At 47.5% G+C, this 21,614-nt stretch overlaps 2 protein-coding genes across 3 annotated transcripts; both read left to right on the forward strand.

Moving 5' to 3' along the window:
- Positions 1 to 4,428: 4,428 nt before the first annotated feature.
- Positions 4,429 to 8,075, forward strand: LOC124084909 (probable N-acetyltransferase CML1). The gene is made up of 2 exons (XM_046432357.2): positions 4,429 to 4,580; positions 4,985 to 8,075. Exon 2 carries the CDS (start codon positions 5,000 to 5,002, stop codon positions 5,735 to 5,737), a length of 738 nt encoding a protein of 245 aa, XP_046288313.1. The 5' UTR covers positions 4,429 to 4,580; positions 4,985 to 4,999; the 3' UTR covers positions 5,738 to 8,075.
- A 2,850-nt stretch (positions 8,076 to 10,925) lies between these two features.
- LOC124084910 (probable N-acetyltransferase CML1) lies at positions 10,926 to 12,454 on the forward strand. Of its 2 annotated transcripts, none has more exons than XM_046432358.2 (2): positions 10,926 to 11,023; positions 11,591 to 12,454. In XM_046432358.2, the coding sequence occupies exon 2, from the start codon at positions 11,667 to 11,669 to the stop codon at positions 12,348 to 12,350; it is 684 nt and encodes a 227-aa protein (XP_046288314.1). In that variant the 5' UTR covers positions 10,926 to 11,023; positions 11,591 to 11,666; the 3' UTR covers positions 12,351 to 12,454. The 2 variants fall into 2 exon arrangements, with proteins under 2 accessions (XP_046288314.1, XP_046288315.1); XM_046432359.2 differs by lacking the exon at positions 10,926 to 11,023 and adding an exon at positions 11,143 to 11,251.
- The last annotated feature ends 9,160 nt before the right edge of the window (positions 12,455 to 21,614 follow it).

The raw sequence follows: 21,614 nt of genomic DNA on the forward strand, positions 1-21,614 counted from the left end.
TAGAATTCCATAGATGCCTCAGGAGTGATTATGTCATCCTAGAAGCTTCTGACACAAGGGTGAGTTGGGTGGTGGGTCAGTGCTCATTAGGTAAACAAGGCTGTCCCTTTGTAACTCTCACTGGTTTCTCTGAACCCAGAGGCAGAGCTCCTGCTGTTCCAGGAAGTTCAGGTACCCCTTGGTCAGGTTCTGGTGACTTGAGAGAAGTTTGGAGGTCATTTACCCTCTTGGCAGTGTCTACTACTTATAACTCACCACCACTGAGACATCAGGCAGGATAAATCGTGTCTGATGAATTGGGACAGTGACTTGCTCTACCTTCTCTCCTTCTTGATCCCTGCCAAGAGACCTGTGTCACAGGCTTATTTCACTTAGGTGAAGACTCTTCACCAAGCCATGGGATCATGCCAAACATAAGTAACTTGTTATACAAACCCCTGAAGCTGAACTCTGACCCCTCAATGCCATTCAAAGTGTTGCTGGCATTGATGGCCATCTGCAACACTCTGTGACAGCCTAACCACACCTTCAGTTCTATCTCATTTGTGCTTCTCTAAAACCTCAACAATCCACATGGTTGTTCCCTTCCTCCAACCTTCCCCTGCTATTCACATCATATGTCTGAATTTTAATTTAGTTTTTTACTTAATGTTGGGTCCATCAGGACTTTCCCTTTGAGTTGGAGGGGAGTCTGCCATGCAGGTTTGTTGAGAGCCACAGCTGCAGGGGCCCCAGCAAACTTCCAGCTGCCAGCAAACTTCCAGCTGCCAGCAAACTTCCAGCTGCCGGCTGATGATTGGCTCACAGCGGCCCCAGCAACATCTAGCTGATTGGCTCCTCTGCGGTGATGCTCATTGGGCTGTTTCCCTGCCCTTTCAGACCACGGAGCTGCTCATTGGGGGACTTTTTTGGCTCTGCCCACGTGACCCAGCCAATCGGCCTCAAGAGCAGGAGGATTGTGAGAGGTGGAGAGAGAGGCTTGGGTTGGAGAGAGAGGTTTGTGGAAAGCCGGTGGTGGCAGTTGGGGCTCTGAGGGTTTTTCCTGAGAGGCTGTTTTGTTTGGCGTGTGTGGTTCTAAAAATAAAGTTAGTTTCTTTTGACAAGTGGCTCCTGATTGTGCCCAGCCAGACTGCGGCACAGGTTCTCCCCTTCTCTGCTGACAGCAACTCTCCTGGCCCAGTAAGACTAGTGTCTCTTGGACAACTCCCAGTGGGCACAGAGCTGGCACTCACATGAAGAAAGTCCACAGTGACTTGAGAGGTTCATTCAATAGAAGGGAATGAGTTTTACTGCTGCCAGATGGACATAGTCAAAGGCCAGAGCTGCAAGGAGGCCAAGGAAGGACCAGGATGGAAATGTTGTCATGGTAAAGTGATGAGGGAGTTCTGGGCTCTGAGGAAGGCCATCCAAAGATGCCAACCCCAACAATGGTTGAGGGCTTCCTGCAGGAACCAGATCCTCTGCCTCTGGAAACACAGAGAAAGGACTTCAGCTTGGCCATGTGCTCTAACTTCTGTCCTCACTCCACAAACCTAGTCAACTGCTCTAGATCACTCAGTAAGGAAGCTCCCATTCTGCTGGAGGCCTTTGGGTACCATATTCCCTTGGCCTGGAATATTCGCTGTCTTTCTCACCATACCTTGGTTCACCGGGCACCACTGCTTTCAGGTGAGGGATGACTCTGTTGGAAAATTCACTTCTGACCAGGGAGGAAGCCCTCGACTTGCTTGCCTTGCGTTCTCCTTGGTATTTAGTCTGTTGCTCCTCATGGTGGGGTTCCCAAAACTGCCAATGTTTTCACTGAATGCCTGTTGAAAACAAGGGTGGACACAGACTATTATGTAACCAATACCTGTGTTTGTGCAATGGGGAGGGCATTCCTGGGTCGAGGGATGAGCTAAGAGGAGAAGGGAGATAAAGTAGACTCTCAGACTGCAGAACTCTACAAGATCACAAGGAATTTTGCCATGAGTTTTGGTAGAAACTGCAAATCCAAAGTTGCTTAGGCACACAATATAGGGTGTTGCTAGAATCTCAGAGAGTAGGATTAATGGCGACGATTGGCCACTATAATCCAAGGTCCCTATTCAGCTGAAGAGGATGTTTTGGGATTCGATGTGGGTGGTGGTGGCATAACATGGTTAATATACCATTGCCACAGGTTTTACACTTTAAGTCAGCTAATTTCATGTTATATTGTTATCATCTAAAAAATTTGAAGCAAAGAGAAGTGTTTAAATGTCTCTAAATCCATAAGGAGGACCTAAAGATTGGAGAGAGAAACGATGTTGAAGTTTTCAAAGAGGTAACCATTATGCATACAACCAGTGGGCACTGCCACTTTGACCCCAGCTTCCCTAGTCATGGACAGGGTACAGAGAGGAGAAGACATATATTGGAGGTAGAACTAGGATTTGAACCCAAGTCTGTTTGACTCCTAAATTCATATTTCCTCCAAAAGGTAGGCCTGCCCTCAGGGCAAACCTGGTAGTGGGGAGCCTGAGCATAACCAATTTGGGGACTACCTGCAGAATACAATGTTGCAAATCCAAATATGAAATCTTGGAAGGGGCCCTGTAAGGGAGGGAGGGATATGGAAGCTTAGGTTTTGTAGCTTCCCAGCAAATGAATTTCTTTCACTACAACTTAGATTTCATAAGCTTCCCCAAGGCTTTGAGGCAGTTTGGTGGCCTCCTCCCTGAGGCCATGGCTTCCTGGTCCCCTACATCCTACTCCATCCCATCCCCATATGGTACCGTGAGGCATCCATGTCCTACCTGCAGCATCACATTCAATATACCTACACCAGGCCTCCTCAGAGAACTCCAGGCCTCAGTCAGTCCCACACTTTCGACACAGAAATTGTGCCCTGTGGTGTTGCAGTCCCCAGGCCTCCTCTTTTGCACACGGCAGCTGTCTACTGTTGGGTGCCCGTCAGCTGGCAGCATTGCTGGTGGCTGAAAAGGACCCCTGCAGCCCCACAGCAGTGTCAAGAGCATTGCTCAGTGTGTGAATGAAGGAGAAGAGAGGCTGCAGAGGAGGTGAGTGTGGGGACTGCCTAGAGTCTTACCCAGAATCTTACCCAGACCGGTAAAGCTGGGCAGAGAGAAGCCCAGCTGGGAAGCACCTTGTTGCTGAGCCAGGGACCCTCATCTGTTGCCTGTGAGGAGAGCCCGAGGTTAGCGGCACAGTACTCAGACTCCTGGGTGTGGGAGAGCACTGGGGTGGACCCCAGAGAGACCTGGGTGGGCTTTGTGAGAGATGTTGTGACCTGAGGTGCCAAGCTTCCTAGGGTAGGAGCCAGGCGCTGGTCCAGATCCTGCTGACCCCCATCTCACAGTTTCATTTCCCAGTCTTCATGAAGGTGCATGGACTTGGGCTCCCTGCATGGTCATAGCCCAGCAACGTGCCCTTGGGATTTCTGATTATGAAACATTCATGAATCTGCCAATGTGGTGGCCACCCATATTGGCTACCCACAGGTGGACAGACCCTGGACATTCTCTCCTGAATGCCAGCTGGAGGCTGAGGGATGATGCTGCCCTGGTCACTCTCAGCTTTGGGGAAGCCAGTGAGTGGAGGGGTACATAGCTGTAGGACTCAGTGTTGAATGGAGTCCCACAATATTTTAGGGATCTGAAGGCTGCACTGTCCTATGTGCTTGGCCCTTTGCCTTCCCAGCAGACCAATCCTTAGCACTGGGGAAAGGAGGCTTTGGTGAGACTTCTAATTGGAAACAAGATTTTTGCAATATATGCACCTTGGTGGGGGCTCAAAGGCCTGGGGACATGAGTACTGACTGTCATAGGGTGTTATCTACATGTGCCAATAAATTTAGAGAGCCCATAATATACTAATGAGGTTGGAGGCTGTGAAGTCATATTTTTGTTGCTGCAGTTAAAATACCTGACAAGAACAACTTAGGGAAGGAAAGATTAATTTTGGCTCATGTTTTCAGAGGATCCAATCAATGGTCATCTTGTTCTAAAGTAGAAACCGGATGGAGATGAGTCATGGCAGAGGTAAGCTGCTAAACTCCAGCAGCCAGGAAGCAAAGGAGAGAGAGGAAAGGGTGGAGGAAAGACAAACCCCTCTAGGGCACGCCCCCAGTGACCTACTTCCTATTACTAGTTCCCACCTTCCAGTAGTTCATTCAGCTGTTAATGGTTTAATCCACTGATGAGGCCAGAGCCTTCATGAGCCTAAAAGTCCCACTCCGAACTTTGCTACATTGACTATGCTATCAACACATGAGCTGTTGGGGAACATTCCAGATTCAAACCTTACTATTCCCACACCCCGACACACACGCTCAAAAATCTTCCTTTAATGGACTAATCCTTTGATAGCTGAATAGACTACTGGGAGGTGGATCCCGGATGGAGGAAGTAGGTCACTGGGGGCGTGGTGGGAAGGGGTATTATTCTCCCAGGCCCCTCTTCTCTCTCCGTCTCACTGTCTCTCTTTCTGGCCCTCTATCAGTTTCCCGACTGCTTTGAATTCAGCTTTCCTCTGCCACAAACTTCTACTGTGATGTTTCTGCCCTGGAGCCAGCTGACAAAGGACTGAACCTTAAAACCGTGAGCCAAAATAAATCTTTCCTCATCTAGTTGTTGTTCTCAGGTATTTTGATCACAAAATGAAAAGCTGACTCACACAGAGGGGTGGGGACTGTATATATCAGTGTTTTATATAAATCATTCTATTAAATTTCAAAACAACTGTGGAAGGCTGTTGTTATTTTACCCTGTTCTGCAGAGGAAGACAACAGAGGCTCAGAGGTTAAGTGACATGCCCAAGGACACATAGCTAGAAATGGAAGGAACCAAGGTTCCAACATCCAGCAGGTGTTTCTGATCCTACACCTCCTTCCACTGGTGGTGGCCTGCTTCTTTTTGGGCCACAGTAAAGACACACAGTTGAGATGTCTCCTAAGTTCTGGGGAGGTCTGGGACACTCACATGGCTTCTTCTCTCTCCTCCAGGGATGCAGGGAAGGCATGCATGAAGGTTTAGCTGTCACTTGTGGAAACTGCAGACACGGAAGTCTCCCCATGGCACCTCATCACATCCGCAAATACCAGGAGACTGACCACAAAAGGGTCCTGGACTTGTTTTCCAAAGGGATGATCGAGCATGTCCCTGCCACCTTTCGCCACATGCTGAAGTTGCCACAAACATTCTTGCTCTTACTTGGGGTGCCCATCACCCTACTCCTGGCCTCTGGCTCTTGGCTCCTGGCTCTTGTATCCAATGTCACCTTCCTTGTTTTCCTATGGCTGTTGGCCAGACAGCCTTGGAGAAAGTACGTGGTCATGTGTTTGCAGACAGATCTTGCTGACATCACCAAATCCTACTTGAGGGCCCGTAGTTCCTGCTTCTGGGTGGCTGAGTCTGGGGGGCAGGTGGCAGGCATAGTGGGTGCTTTGCCAGTGAAGGATGCCCCCCCAGGGAGGAAGCAACTGCAGCTGTTTCACCTCTCTGTGGCCTTGGAGCACCGAGGTGAAGGACTAGGGAAAGCCCTGGTCATGACTGTCCTCCAGTTTGCAAGGGCTCAGGGCTACAATGAGGTTGTCCTTGATACTAGCATAGTACAGCAGGCTGCTTTGACCCTCTACCTGCGCATGGGCTTCCAGAAGACAGGAGAGTACTTTTATAACAAGGTCTTTAGACTAGTGTACCTTTCTACCATTCGTTTAACATACTTCCTCCCATCTGCTCAGGAAGGAGGCCCATGAGCTATTGTCTCGTGTATCAGTCAGGATCTGATTGACAATCCTGTAGCACAAGCAAACCCTGGCATTTTGGTAGAACAAATGATGAAAACTCCTTGCTAGTGCACATCTGAGTCCAACATGTTTGATGGTGAGGTGTGGGGGCTTCTATTCCATTCAGTGCTTCTAGGTACAGTGATTCTTTTGTCTATCACCACAGTAATGTATAAATAACAAGCCGAGATGATAATGTGCACACACGTTGCTTGAGTCTGTGAGCCAGTTTTCTTCTGGTCTGTGCTGGGCAGCTCTCTGGGTCTCAGGATATCTATGCAAATGGCCAGGATTGACTGCAGTACTGGTTATAATGTGTGTCATCTTGTCCCAGCAGGCCAGCTCAGGCAGGGTTTAAAGTCATTTCAGAGCAACCAAACCAAAATGAGAAAAGAACAAAGACTTCTCCATGTCCCCACAGGTGACACTTGTGGAAACATCCCAGACTCAGGAGAGATGAGACTGGTTCAGTAGTGGAGGAACTGCAGAATCACAGAGCAGAGGGGCACAATGTGGCCCTATGAGAAGAACTGAGCAGAAATGCACTCACTCTGGTGCCATGTCCCTGCAGAGGGGTGGAAAGGTAGCTGTGGATGGAGGGGGATGTTTCCATCAGGAGACCTGGGTATGGGTATGGTGCAATCCTGTGGTGCAGGCAGGGCCCATTCCCATGGGCCACCTTGACTGAGGGGAGGTCATGTATGGAGCCTTCCTATGTATCCTGAAGGAGTCATAGTGAGGTGAGTGTCCCAAAATTAACCTGGATCGGCACATAGCCTGGTCCCAGACACTGTCCCCAAATGCTCACAAACTCCAGATTTTAAAAGGTACCTCAGAATAGATCCTCCTGTACAAGGAAGAGTTGGGACATAGGTCAGGGCTGATGTTTTCAGGACTGTTGCCCTTTCCCATCTGTTTAGGATGGGAACTCTGGCATGTTCATGGCCACCTGGAGCCTCTTACTTGATCTGTCCAACTCAGAGGCACAATTCCAAATCTGGTGAATCCCAGAAAACCTTAGTTACCTTTTGATATTTGATCAGCATGGGAGATATTCCCCTTCTCTGGCATTTCTCCTGTCTCCCTGGGCCACAGCTTGTCCAATCCTGGCATCCAGCCTTGTCATATACCCATTTCCCCTACACAGAAAACTTTAACCATGCTCGTGGACTGGGTCCATGAGTGACTAGTTGTTCAGAACCACAGCCTCAACTTCCCACTGCCCCATCCTTTTCTCCTGCCCCTGGTCTTGAAGATCAAACATAGAACTCTCTGTCAGCTCATCCCTCTCCCTCAGGCCTGCCTCCCTGTGCTATCATAGAAAAAAGAAATCACACCTGTTCCCCTGACCCTCCCCATTCCCACAATCTTGTGACACACATCAGGTGTCTTTGGCCTCCTGAATTGTGCATAAGTCTTCAGGACACCACTGGGAGGTCAAGAGGAGGAAGTTCTGCAGGTTCTCCAGACTCTGCTGCTACCAGTTCCCTTCCCCAATGAGACCAGGGTCTAAGGGGCAGTGCCCAGAGGGTAAGATTCTGAGGGAGGTTTACAGTATTCCCAGTGTTTTGAAAACTCTCAGGAAAATGGTTTTTCTCACCCACATGTACTTGGTATCAGGACATGTTAGGGCTAAGAAGCCTGAGGGGTAGAGGGGGAAGGACGGGCCCAGGATGGAAACACTGTCACACTGGACTGGTGGGTCCTGGGCACTGAGTACAACCCCATCACTGGTGGAGGGCTCCATCAGGTGCCAGGAATCTCAGAGACAGGACTGCAGCTTGGTCTTCCCCTGCCCCAGCACTTCCACTCAGACCGTAAACATAGCCAGCTGCTCTACTGAGCTCCAAAAGGAAGCGCTCATTCTGTTGGAGGTTGTGAACAGAATGTACCCTTGACCTGGAACACTCTCCTCCCCTCTTCCCAACACATACCTTTGTTCATTCAGCAACCATGCTACCCAGAATTGACTGGGCAGGAAAATAACATTTGAGTAGGGAGGAAGCCTTTCATCCTGCTTGCATTCTGGCCCTCATTGAAATTTCATCTGTGGCTATTCACAATCAGGTCCCCACATTAGCTGCCAAGTTGCCTGGAATCCTGCACAAACAAGGGTGGATGCAAATTCTATTATGTCCACAATACTAACATTAGCTTCTGGGTGTTCATCCTGGACAGTCTCTTTCTGCCTGCATATGGTGGCCAGGTTCCCAGGAGGAGAGGGCAGGAGTGTTCTGTGCCTCCTGAGGCTCCCAGGCCTGGTCACCACTCTCTCAGGCCAGAGCATTATGGAGTCAAGGAGTGGGTCACAGGAAACAGGGAGAAAACAGGAACCTCAGACTGTTGTACTCTACAAGATAAGCCAGAAATTTGGCCATGAGATCTGAAATAAAATGTGCAAATCCAAAGGAGGTTGTGCAGCAGCTTGGGGTGTTATAAGGATTGGGGAGAAGGAGCAGTGGCAAAAAAATGCCTGCTGGAGTATAAGCATCCTCTTGGGTAGGTGGCAATGTTCGAGGACTTGATAAAGATGGTGGCAGCACAACATTGAGAATGAACCAAATGGCACAGCTTTTATATGTTAATTAGGTTAATTTTATGTAGATTTCATCTAAAAATTTAGAAGAAAATAGTTTAGATGATTCTAAAAGCATTGAAAAGGTTACAGAGAATAGATGTCAAGGGGTTTTCTTCGGGAGAGGGGCTGCTGTGAGTGGTACCAGTGGGTCCTGCCACTTTGACCCAAGCTTTACCAATTAGGGACAGGGTTGAGAGCATTTCTAAAGAAAATGCTCACAAAAAGATTAGAGGACCACTCTTCCTCTCTATCTGTGTGTGTGTGTGATTTTATTATTAGCTGCTGGGTGTTGAACTCAAAGACTCATTCACACCAAGCTAGACCTCTAGTATTGAATTACACTCCAGCCTCCCCAAACCCCTGTTTTAATGTCTAGCCATGCAGAATGCAGCCTTTTAATTTTTTTCCCTTGGTCGTTTCCCTGGCTCTGAGAGCAGTGAGACTCCTGGGTCATGCCACCTGGCCTCTGGAGCTAAAGACAAAGTCTACAGAGGTAAAATTTCTCTTTCTCAATACCAAGCCCAAACTACAACACCCCCACTATCAACTTGCTGAGTATCATGTATGAATGGTCTGCATGTTCCTTTCTAGAAGATCCTCAGGAAGTGAAAAGGTTATACTAGGTAGCTCCCAGGGCTGGGTTATTCATTTTCCCTGTTCCCTTACATAGGATTCTTTGGCAGCTACTCACTGCCACAAGCAAGATGTGGTTCATAAGAGCTTTTGCATCCAGGCCACACACAAGCCCCTTATTGATTCATGCTGACATGATCTGCAACAAATGCCCAATTCCAGCCAGCTTCCCAGGAGGCTCTGGGACTCCTTCCATAACTTAGTATGAACTTGAACTGGGAAGTCTTTGAACTGGAAGATATTTCACAAATGATCAGGTTTGACAGTTTGGACCTCTTGGCTCACAGACACATTTGAAGAAATAGCCTCGAAAATGAACCCACAAATATGGCTCAGCCAAACCAGGAGAAGAAATTCTGCCTTGAAATGAGATAGCCCACAGTTCCCTTAAAGCAACAACCATGAAGTGAGGACCCAGGAGAATCTGTCCCTGTATTGTTCTCTGAGGCTGCCCTCCACTCAAGTGCAGAATCTTTGCAAACCCTACTGCACTTGGGAATGCCCACACTGCTCATGGCTGCCCCACCTCAACCTCCAAATTGTGCCTGTCTTCATCTCCATGTTTCCTCCAACTCCAAACAGAAACAGGGAAGCTAAGTCATCCAGGTTGATTATACATGCTGTTTGTGCCAGTTGTGGGGGTGGTGGGGAAACTCCCACCCGTATAATTCATTCTGGGGGTTCCCTTGGTTGTTGGCTATAACCTCCCACCCAGGAGCACTGAGGCCCTGGATTGGACTAAAAGGAGGAAAGAAGGACAAACACTGCAATCTGTTTTTGTTGCACAACATGTGAATGTGTTTAATGTCTCTGGTCTGGGCAATTAAAAATGCCACCAATGGAAAATTGAATGCTCTCTACATTCTATACCAATGATACAAAGGACACATCTTACGGATGATGCTGCTGTCATAGCTCTACAGAGGATAGTATGTGTCAAGAACAAGAAAGTAGCCTGAGAAAGTGAAGTCAATGCTCATCAACCAAATGTGTGGTACTATGCTACACACGGGTGACAGTGGCAACCAGCTCCAGGTCTGTTAGTAATCTGTGGCTTCCCTGGAGTCAGTGCAACTTGGTGGAGATCAAGGTCCAATTTGACTCTTTAACTTGAAAAATATATTTGCTTCAGGGAACCATAGAGAAATCAGCGGAAAACCCACTCAGTGTTCAGAGATGATAAACTTATAACATGCTCTCTGGTTTCCTCCTAATTCTTTCCCCAATGGCCTTCATCACCACCATCCACCTCTTGCTCCTGCCTATCCCATAATAAGCACAACCAGAGATAGTGCAGAGTGGAGGCCAGAGTATGCATAGATACAGAATATTGGGATTTCTCTTCTTCACAGGCCACTTCACTTATGCACAGTGTTGAGGATTATCCTCAACCACTGTATCCTGCAGGGCACCCAGTTTCCTGTCTATGTTTATAGGCAGTTTTCAGTGACATGAACCCTCAGGACCTGGGCTCACAGTGTTCCTGCATCTGCATTGAAGTGTTGATTCCTTGGGCTCAAAGGGCAGCCAAAGATGGATTTTACCTAGACCAGGAAAGTTTGGGCAGGAAGAAGCAGAGCTGTGAAGTACATTGTTGCTGAGTCAGGGAACCTGAACACTTGCCCAGGGTGAGAGACCCCAGGGTGAGAGGCACAGTGTTCATGTTGCTAGTCTGTATGTGCAGTGGATCAGAGCTGGCCTCAGAGAGGGTCAAGTGGGCTGGATGAGAGATAGTATGGCTTTAAGCAAATAGGAAATAGAAGGCAGTTCTCCCACAAGAGGCAGAACACTCCTCCGTTCCAGATCCTGCTTCCCTGTAAATCTTTTACCTGGTGTTTAAAACAGTGAGTGGACTTGGACTCTTCTCCAACATGACCTAGTTGTGTCCTTGAGGTTTATGATTAACAAGTGTCCAGAAGCCAACCAATGATGTGGACAACCAGATCTCTTCCCAGAAGTAGGGAGGGTACTAGACAGTCTCTCCTGGGTGCCAGTCGCAGTCTGGACTGAGGCCACTCTGGAACCTTGTGTCTCTGTGGTAGCAGGTGAGAGGATGCAGGTGCAAGGTCAGGGCTTTCCGAACAGGTTGACAGTAAGGACTGTGGTGGGGATCTAAAGGTCATGCTGTTTTGGGTGCTTGGTCCTTTGCCTTCTCAGCAGCCTAAACCTTTACCATCAGGCAGGATGCTTTGCTTTGCTGAAACTTGTACTTGGCAACACAGGATTCCTCTAATATGGATCCAGGAGAATGTCCAAAGGACTGGGAAAATGAGGTTTGACTGCCACAGGGAACCATCCTAATGTACCAAGAGTTCAGAGAGCCCATAATGGGGCAATGAGGGTGGAGGGGAAGGGACTGGATACATGGCAGCTTTATTTAAGATATTGTACTGAATCCTCAGAATAACTCTAGAAAGCAGGTATTATTTTCCCCATTCTGCTGATGAAGACACACAGGCTTTAGCGACATATCCAATGCCCCACAGCTAGAGAGGATGAACACAAGTTCCAATTAGGTATTATGAGGCACACCCTTTGGCAGTTTCTCCATAGTCCCTGGGAGGCCTGGTGGCCTGGGGACACTAAAACGTGGCTTCCTATCTCTTTTCCAGGGTTTCCAGGAAGGTGTGCAGGCAGGTCTAGCTGCCTCTCCTGGACCTCGAGATTGCAGACACAGAAGTCTCCCCCATGGCTTCTTATCACATCCGCAAATACCAGGAGAGTGACAACGACAGTGTTCTGGCCTTATTCTCCAGTGGGATGACTGAGCACATCCCTGCTACATTCCGCCACATGTTGATGCTGCCCCGAACGCTCTTGTTCTTACTTGGAGTGCCCCTCACTTTACTGCTAGTCACTAGCTCCTGGCTCCTGACCATAATGTCCAGCTTTACCCTACTTATTTTCCTGAGGCTGCTTGCTACTTTTCCCTGGAAGGTTCATGAAGCTCTATGTTTGCGCACAGACCTGGCTGACATCACCAAGAACTACATGAGTTCATGTGGCTCCTGCTACTGGGTGGCTGAGTTTGAGGGACAGGTGGTGGGCACAGTGAGTGCTCTCCCAGTAGCAGACCCTCCCTTAGGGAAGAAACAATTGCAGCTGCTACACCTCTCAGTGGCCAAGGAGCACCGCGGTAAGGGGATCGCAAAAGCCCTTGTCAGGACTCTCATCCAGTTTGCCCGGGTTCAGGGCTACAATGAAGTTTTCATTGAGACTACCACAATGCATTACAGTGCCCTGGCACTCTACCAGGCTATGGGCTTCCAGAAGAAAAGCCAGATTTACTACAGCATGATTTGGAGGATACTGGATATTCCTAAAGTTGATTTAATGTACCACCTTCCTTCTGCTCAGGAAGAGGGACTGTGATCTATTTCCCTGTGTATCAGTAAGAATCTGGACCTGTCTTCTCTAGTAACAACCAACCCCTGATATTTAAGTGGTATAAACAATAAAAGCTCATTGTTCTTGCATGTCTGTGTTCATCAGTTAGGATGGTAGGATGTGGGCACTGGCATCTCTGCTGTAGTCATTTTGGATTGTCCCCTCTTCATTTATCCAGTCACATAATAATGTTGCATAGAACCAATGAAAAAACAATGATGCACACCTTTCACTTTAGTTCCTGTGAACCAAGCAGGTTCTGCTGAGCTTGGCTGGGCAGTGTTCTGGATCTCTGGTTACCTTTTCTAATGTCCTTGGTTGAATGAAATGCCAGGGACACTGGGCTTCATCCATTTCCAGCTTAGCCAGGTTTCAAAGTCATTGTAGAACAAAAGGCAATAACAGAAAGGAGCAATAGCTTTTCTGAGTGCCTGAAAGTGTCACCTGTGGAAACATCCAGGCTGAGAGGGAGAAGTTGGCTCTGTAGTAGAGGAACTGCAGAGCTACAGAGCATAGGGGCAGGATGTAGCCTGTGGGAAGAATTGGGACAGTGACTTGCTCTACCTTCTCTCCTTCTTGGTCCCTGGATCATGGTAAGAAGTTGGGTGAGGATGGAGGGAGGCATGTTTTCATGGGAAGACATGGATATTATACAACCCTCAAGGCTCTAGCTGAACCCAGTCACATGGGTCTACACAACCGAGAGGAGATAGGTCAGGCATGACCCTTCCTGTTTGTCCAGGAGGTGCCATTGGACTGGCAAGTACACCAGATCTGCTATCCTTGGGAATCAGTCAGGACCAGCCTCTCTCTCAAATGCTCAGGGAGTTTAGAATTCCATAGATGCCTCAGGCCTGATTATGTCATCCTAGAAGCTTCTGACACAAGGGTGAGTTGGGTGGTGGATCAGGGTTGATGTTAGCAGGGCTGTCTCTCCCAGGTACTTCATTTCCATGTGGGTCTGGAACTCTCACTGGTTTCCCTCAACCTAGAGGCTGAGCTCCTGCTGTTCTAGGGATTCCAGGCATCCCTCAGTCAGGTTCACCTTGGCAGTGTCTCCTACTCATAGCTTGCATCCACTGAGAGGTCAGGTGGCTATACCCTGCTCAATCCTTCCAACTGGACTTGTTAAAGAGCCATTTCAACTTTGAAATGCACTAGCATGATCATGGGATGTTTCCAAATATGACTGACAAATTGCCTGGGACCACAGGCACCAACTCTGCACCCTAACCCCCCCCATACCATTCTATATATTGCTGACCTCGATGGCCACCACAGTGCCCTCTGTCTTTCCCCACCTTCAGGCCTATATCTGTTGTGATTATCTTAAACCTCAATAAGGAACACAGGGGTTTCCCTTCTTATTCACAGTCCCTACTGTTTGCCTCAAGCATTTATTGCCTCCTGATCTGTGGTTATGTTTCCAGCTTTTCATTTAATGGTGGGGCCCACAGGACAGCCCCTGTGAGGTGGGGAGGAGAACATGCAGTTCTCCTGCTCTGCTGCCACCAGCTACCCTCTCCCAGCAAGGCCAGTGCTTCCTGGAGCAGTTCCCAGTGGGCAAGAGGCAGGATGGTCCCAATGCTTTGAAAGTTTCAATCAATCACAGGGAAATGGCTTTACTCACCAAGATGTGCACGGTATCAGGCCACTTTGGAGCTCAGAGCTCTGAGGGGAAGAGAGGGGAAGGATGGGCCCAGGATGGAAACACTCTGATAGTAAGTAATGGGAGTCCTGGGCACTAGAGAAGATTGTCAAAAGGCTCCAACCCCATCACTACTGAAGGGCTCCCTCAGGGGCCAGGAAACTCAGAGTCAAGACAGTAGTTTGGCGTTCCCCTGTCCCAGAGCCTCAACTCACTCCTCACACACAGTCAGCTGCTCTAGTTAGTTCCAATAGTAAGTCTTCGTTCTTTTGGAGGTCTTTGAACATGTTGTTCCCTTGGCTTGGAACATTCTCTTCCACTCTCTCCAACACATACCTTTGTTCAGCAATCATGTTTTCAAGAGATGGACAGTGTTGATTGGGTAGGAAAGATAATTCTGAGCAGGGAAGAAGCCTTTCATCCTGCTTTCATTCTGGTCTATGCCTTCTCACAATAGGGTCCCTATACCAGCTGCCAAGCTGCCTGGATGCTGTACAAACAAGAGTGAATACAAAGCCTATTGTGTCTGGAAGACTCACATTAGTTTGTGAATATTCATCTTGGACAGTTTCCTTCTGCCTAAACATGATGACCAGGTTCCCAGGAGGCAGAGGGCAGAAGTGTCCTGTGCTTGCTTAGGCTCCCAGGCCTGGTTACCACTCTCCCAGCCAGGGAACATTACTGGGTCAAGGAGTGGGCAAGGTTGGAACAGGGAGACAAAGTGGAACTTCAGACTATGGCACTCTAAAAGATAAGCAAGATATTCTGCCATGAGATCTGAGATAAATATGCAAATCCAAAGCATGTCATGCAGACAGCTTGAGGTGTCACTAGAACTGGGGAGAGGGATGGCTGCTGAATGTTTGGGGACTTGATAAAGATGGTGGTGGTGCAAGATTGTAAATGTTGAGAAATGTCAAAAACTTTTATAATATTTTATTTTATTTTTTTGCAGTGCTGGGGATGAACTCAGACCTAGCACATGGTAGGCAAGTGCTTTACAGCCTGAGCTACATCATCAGTCCATAAATTTTAAAATAATTCCATTTTATTAGGTTTCATCTAAAATATGAGAAGAGTTTAGATGACTCAAAACTCACAAGGAGGACCTAAAGTTTGGAGAGAGCAAGGATGTTAAAGTGTTTTCTTAGGGATAAAGTAGCTAATGTACCCAGTAGCAATGGGTACTACCACTTTGGTCCCAGCTTCACAAATTAGGGACAGAGATCAGAGAGATTAAGATACACTGAAAGAGGGGACTAGGCTTGAATCCTGGTCTGTTTGACTCCCAATTTCATATTTCCTCCAAAAGGCAGCCTTACCCCCCAGAGCAAATCTTATTGTATAGATCTGGAGCATAGCCAATTTGGGGCCTACCTGCAGAATATAAAATCCAAATAGGACTTCTAGGAATGAAACTGTGGGATGGAAGGGATGGACTTTGAAGCTTAAACCTTGTAGTTTCTCAGTAAATTTGTCTCTTCCCAGTCCCTGTACGATTTGGAATACACACACTGCCTGTCTGTTGTTTAGTCAGTCAGGGCTGCAGAGAAGGTGTACATGAAGGTTTAGCTGTCACATGTGGAAACTACAGACACAGAGGTCTCCCCATAGCACCTCATTATATACACAAATACCAGGAGACTGACCACAAAAGAGTCCTGGACTTATTCTCCCAAGGGATGGTTGAGCACATCCCTGCCACCTCCTGCCACATACCGAAGTTGCCAAAAACAATCCTGGTCTTATTTGGGGTGCCCACCACCCTACTCCTAGCCTAAGGTCTTGGCTCCTGGCTCTTGTGTCCAATGTTGCCCTCCTTGCTTTCCTATGGCTTTTCCTATGCTGGCCAGGCAGGCTTAGAGAAAGTATGTGGACGTGTGTTTGCAGATAGACCTTGCTGACATCACCAAATCCTACCTGAGGGCCCGTGATTCCTGCTTCTGGGTGGCTGAGTCTGGGGGCAGGTGGCAGGCATAGTGGGTGCTCTGCCAGTGGAGGACGTCCCCCAGGGAGGAAGCAACTGCAGCTGTTTCACCTCTCTGTGGCCTTGGAGCACTGAGGTGAAGGACTAGGGAAAGCCCTGGTCATGATTGTCCTCCAGTTTGCGAGGGTTCAGGGCTACAGTGAGGTTGACCTTGATACTAGCTTGGTACAGCTGGCTACTCTGACCCTCTACCTGTGCATGGGCTTCCAGAAGACAGGAAAGTACTTGTTTGATAAGATATTTAGACTACTGGATATTTCTACAATTCATTTAACATACTTCTTCCCATCTGCTCGGGAAGGAGGCCCATGAGCTATTGTCTTGTGTATCAGTCAGGATCTGATTGACAATCCTGTAGCACAAGCAAACCCTGGCATTTTGGTGGCACAAATGATGAAAACTCATTGCCGGTGAACATCTGAGTCCAACATGTTTGATGGCGAGGTGTGGATATGGGGGCTTCTATTCCACTCAGTGCTTCTAGGTGACAGTGATTCAGGTGTCTAGCACCATAGTAATTCTGTATTATAAAAAGCCAAACAATAATTCGCACACACATTGTTTATAAGTCTGTGGGCCAGTCTTTGTTCCTGGTCTCTGCTGGGCAGCTCTGTGGGTCTCACAATACCTATGGAGATGTCCTGAATTGACTGCAGCGCCGGTAACATGTACATCATCTTGTCCCAGCAGGCCAGCTCAGGCAGGGCTCAAAGTCACTGGAGAGCAGCCAACGCAAAATGAGAAAGGAACAAAGACTTCTCCATGTCCTCACAGGGGTCACTTGTGGACACATTCCAGACTCCAGGGAGAAATGGAGCTGGCTCAGAAGTAGAGGAGCTGCAGAGTCCACAGCAGAGGGCACGATGTGGCTCTATGGGAAGAATTGGGCAGCAATGCACTCACTGTAGTTCCCTGTCCCTGCAGAGGGGTGGGGAGGTGGCTGTGGATGGAGGGGGATGTTCCATAGGGAAACCCTGGGTATGGTGCTGGCAGGGCCCATTACCATGGGCCAGGCTCACTGAAGGCAGGTTGTGTATGGAGCCTTCCTGTGGGTTCTGGGGGAGGACATAGAGAGGTGAATGTTCTAAAATTATCCTTTATTGGCACCCAGCCTGGTCTCAGTCTCTTTCCCCAAATATTCAGTTTTTCATAGGTGCCTCAGGATAGATCTTCTTGTAGAAGGGAGAGTTGGGACATAGGTTAGTGCCAATATTTGCAGGACTGTCACCCTTTCCCAGATGCTTAAGCTGTATCTCTGGCATGTTCCTGAGGGCCTGGAGCCACATACTGGTCTCCCTAACCAAGAGGGAGAACTCTCACCCAGAGAGTCAATGTGATACTGATCCATAAACTTCTACCCCTTAGGCAGTGTTAGAGGATCTTTCTCATCTTAGTTCCTACTTCTCAGCATTGAGGGGACACCTGGGCCACAGCCTGTCCAGTTTTGGGATTCAGCCTTGGCCTACACTCACTTCACCTACACAGAAACCCTTAACCATGCTCATGGGCTTTGTCCAAACTCAAGAGACAAGTTGTCTAGGACCAAAGGCCTCAACCTCCTGTCATGGTTTTCTCCTGCCCTTGGCCTTGATAACCAAACCTAATAGCCTTGACCGACCCATCCCGTTCCTTCAGGCTGTCTCATTTGTGCTTTGATGAAATCAATAATGTATGCACCTGTTCTTCTGACCCTCCCCACTTTTGTCTTGTTTTTCAACAGGGCTTGGCTGAATAAAGAGCCTGTGTGTGAGAAGAGTAAGAAATCCAAATGCAAAGCATCATCCCTGAGTATTTGAGGCAGATCAGTGGCTACAATCCTGCCTGGGATGCCTTCAGCATCATCCCTCCCACCCCTGCCACCTCATCTGGTACTGATGCGAGGATCCATGTTCTTCCTTTGCATTCATATTCACTTTCCCTTCACCAGGGGAAAAACCCAGACCTAGTCCCGCAACTCTTCTGCAAAGCAAAAGTGCCCTCTGGTGGTGCAATCCCCAGGTTTGCTCTCTTGGGACCCCAGACACCCAGGATTTCCTTCTGGAAAGCATCCCTGAGTAGCCTGGCTAAGCTTGCTCTGGTCTCCTGCAGTGCAGGAGGGTGCAGGCTGGCCCTGAACAAAGGGTACCTGGCACTTGTTCAACTCATGTGGAGTCCCAAGAAGCCTCTAAGAGCTTCTGCTATGGTTGAAATAGATGCCAGTCGGGAGCACAATGAGTGAATATTTGTTCTAATCTTGTTCTATGCTGGGGAGGCTCCAGATAAAGTCCTCTGGCCATGGAGAAATAGAAATAAAAAGAATTTTTCCTCTGAGCGTAGTGTTTGCACACCTTTGGCCCCAGTGTCTTGGGAGGCTAAGGCAGGAAGATCCCAAGTTAGAAGCCAGCCTCAGCAACATAGTGAGATCCTGTCTCAAAATAAAAAATAAAAAAGAGCTGGGGTTGTGACTCAGTGGCAGAGGACCCCAGTACCACAACAACAAAAAACAAAAGATGAGGACAACAATACAACCGTGATATCTCCTCCTAGCTTAGAGAGTCTCTCTGCAGGGGCAAGAGAAAAAGAAAACAATTTTATCACTGGAGAAGCGTTAGACCTCTGTGATGTTCATCACCGGGAAGACCTAGGAGGTCATAGGAGAGAAAGAGCAGTTGTCCTTTAACACAACCAGCAGATACCCACACTCCACGCTGTGCCCATAAACACTAACCAATCTTCCAGTAGAGGATTCACCAGCACCACTGATCACTCAATGATCATCTGCGTTCATCTAGGGCACCTGCTCCTCTCCGTTTGCCAAGTGGCTTTAAGCAAAGTAAGAAGAGACTTTAATCTTCATGAGGGGGTAGATTTGCCACTTAGAACCAAGTTAGGTTCCTCCGTTCCCCAGAGACTGAGAGGCAGAGCCCTGTCTCCCTGGATGGTTCCTCTTTGAAGAGGGCACCCAGGTCCCTTGAGAGGGTGTTCTGGTTTAAAGCTGGTTTTAGCTATTAAGGTTTGAACATGTCTCATAGGGAAAGAGGAAGCTTTACATTTTCTAAAGAAACCAGAGAGGGGATATTTCTTCCCTTTTTAAAATTATTTTATCACAGTACTACAGATTGTCCAGTGCTCACACAGGCTAAGCAAGTGTTCTACCACTGAGCTATTTCCTCAGCCCTGTTTGTTTTTATTTTGAAATAAATTCTCACTCAGTTGCCCATATTCACCTCAAACTTGGGATTCTCCTGCCTCCATCATCCAAGGAGCTGACATTATAGGCAGGTGCCACCACACCTGGCTTTCTTACCTTTTTTTTCCTAACAGGGAAAATGCATTCTCTTAGTTTTCATTCCTTCCCCCACCCTTTCCTGCTTCTAGGAACAATGCTCTGAGACTCCTCTATCAAACTACCAGGACTTTCAAACTCTGTTAGTTAGTTCCACTGTGACAAATTCCTGAAATTATCAACTTACAGGGAGAAAAGATTTATTTTAGCTCACGGTTTCAGAGGTTTCATCACTTTGTTACTTGATCCCATCACTTCGGGCCTGTAATAAGACAGAATGTCATGGTGTGGAGCACATGGTAGAGTTAAGCTGCTTACCTTATGGCAGACAGGAAAAAAAGAGAGCACACAAGTGGTTGGTGTCCCAATATCTGCTTCAAGGGAACATTCCCCACCTACTACCTCCAACTAGGCCACCTACTAAAGTTTTCACTGCCTTCTGATATACCACCAGAGGGACCAAGCCTTCAATATATGAACCTTTGGGGGCCATTTCAGATACAAATTATAACTCAAGCCCAACACAATGACTATGGGAAAAATTTCTCTTATTCTTAATTGCTGAAAAAAAAGAGTGTGCTTAGTGTCTTGAATAAATCTGTGTATTCTTCTGGAGAAAAATCATTTCAGAGAAAATGAAATGAACTTTAGCTAAGATAGCTCAAGGTGCTGGGTTATGAATTTCCCTGGATCCTTTCATAGGCCTCATTGCCCATCACTCACCATCATAAACAATATCTGGATCACAAAAGCTTTTGCATCCAGGCCACATGCATGCCCCTTATTTATTTCCTTTGGCATTATCTGGAACAAATGCCCAATTTCAGAACAGCTTCCCATGGGACTCTGAGACCCCTCCCACCATTTAGTAATCAACAATGAACTAGAAGCACCGATTCTTCAAATGAAGACATTTCAGATATGATCTAGTTTCAAAGGGTCTCAACCTTTTAGTATCACTTGAGAATTTGATGTAGAAAATGAACCCCCAAGTTTGGCTCAGCCTCCTTCTTGTCAGAAGGAGGCTGGGACACAGCTTCCCGAAACCATCAATCCTGAACTTCAGCCTGCAGAAGGGCAGACAGTGAGGCTGCCCTCAGGCTCAAGTGAAGGCCTTCTGCCCCTCCTCTGCTCTGTGTAGGAATCCTTTCCCTTGCAATGATCGCCCTGCCCCTGCCCCCCAGCACCTGTCTTCTTCTCCATGTCATCAGCAACCCAGGCCAGAAAGGCAGGGCAGCCTGGTTAGCCAGCATCTTCCCAGCCATGACTTTGTGGCAGGTCTTGGGCCCTGGGAGGTTTGTACTGTAGGACTGAGACCTGGGGTTGCCCTTGGATTATGACTCAGCCTCCTACTCTGGGGCACTGAGGCTCAGGGCTGGACTGAAAAGGGGAAAGAACAGACATTAAAATAGCAGAACATTGAGAAGTTCCTTTATGTCTCTTTAGTTGTGCACTTAAAATTGGTTTTATTCGGGGCTAGAGTTGTGGCTCAGTGGTAGAGCACTTGCCTGGCATGTGTGAGGTCCTGGGTTCAATCCTCAGTACCGCATATAAATAAATAAATAAAAGATGATTTACAACTAAAAATATTTTTTAAAAAATGGTTGTATTAGTAAATTTCTGATACTGTATATTGTGGAAGTCATCAGAATCAAATTACAGTTACTAACCAAAAATGATAAATTAATTAAGAATGATGACTGGTTATGAAGGATCAGTCTCATGGATGTGTGTTCAATCACAAGAAATATTTACTGGTGGCCCTGCTAGAGCCACAACTTGCACAGAGGCCATCACAACCTTTCTTATACCAGGGATTGAATCCAGAGGCACTTAACTATTGAGCAACATCCCTAGGCCCTTTTTTTGTATTTTATTTAGAGACAGGGTCTTACTGAGTAGCTTAGGTCCTTGCTAAGTTGCTGAGGCTGGCTTTGAACTTGAAATCGTCTTGCCTCAGCCTCCTGAGCCACTGGAATTACAGGTATGCGCCACTGTGCCCAGCCTACCACAACCTTCTATAGCAAATCCTTCTGTGAGAACATCTGTCCAATGACTGAGTTCAAACAGGGAGTGGCACCAGTCTGGTTAAAGATTCTTTGACCTACTGGATTTTAATTATTGTTTCAGCAGGTCTTACATAATCCTCCTATTTCCCCTTAAAAAAAAATGTTCTCTTAATGCAATCATTTGAGTGTACACATAGTTTACTCTGGCACAGGCATCTTGTTGCAACGCGCTAGTACCCATGAAACTTAATTGTTAGAAAATGTGCCTCTACCACAATAATAAGAGAGAAAATGATTCTCCCAGATTCGTATCTCCCACTGCATCTCACTGTGGATGCTG

The sequence above is a fragment of the Marmota monax genome, unplaced genomic scaffold (assembly GCF_021218885.2).
Source record: "Marmota monax isolate L192 unplaced genomic scaffold, Marmota_monax_Labrador192_F-V1.1 WCK01_AAM20220418_F8-fsc00106, whole genome shotgun sequence".
Classification (NCBI taxonomy): domain Eukaryota; kingdom Metazoa; phylum Chordata; class Mammalia; order Rodentia; family Sciuridae; genus Marmota; species Marmota monax.

Bases quoted from the DNA above. Each gene is read 5' to 3' on its own strand.
- LOC124084910 (XM_046432358.2), top strand. From the start codon at position 11,667: ATGGCTTCTTATCACATCCGCAAATACCAGGAGAGTGACAACGACAGT.
- LOC124084909 (XM_046432357.2), top strand. From the start codon at position 5,000: ATGCATGAAGGTTTAGCTGTCACTTGTGGAAACTGCAGACACGGAAGT.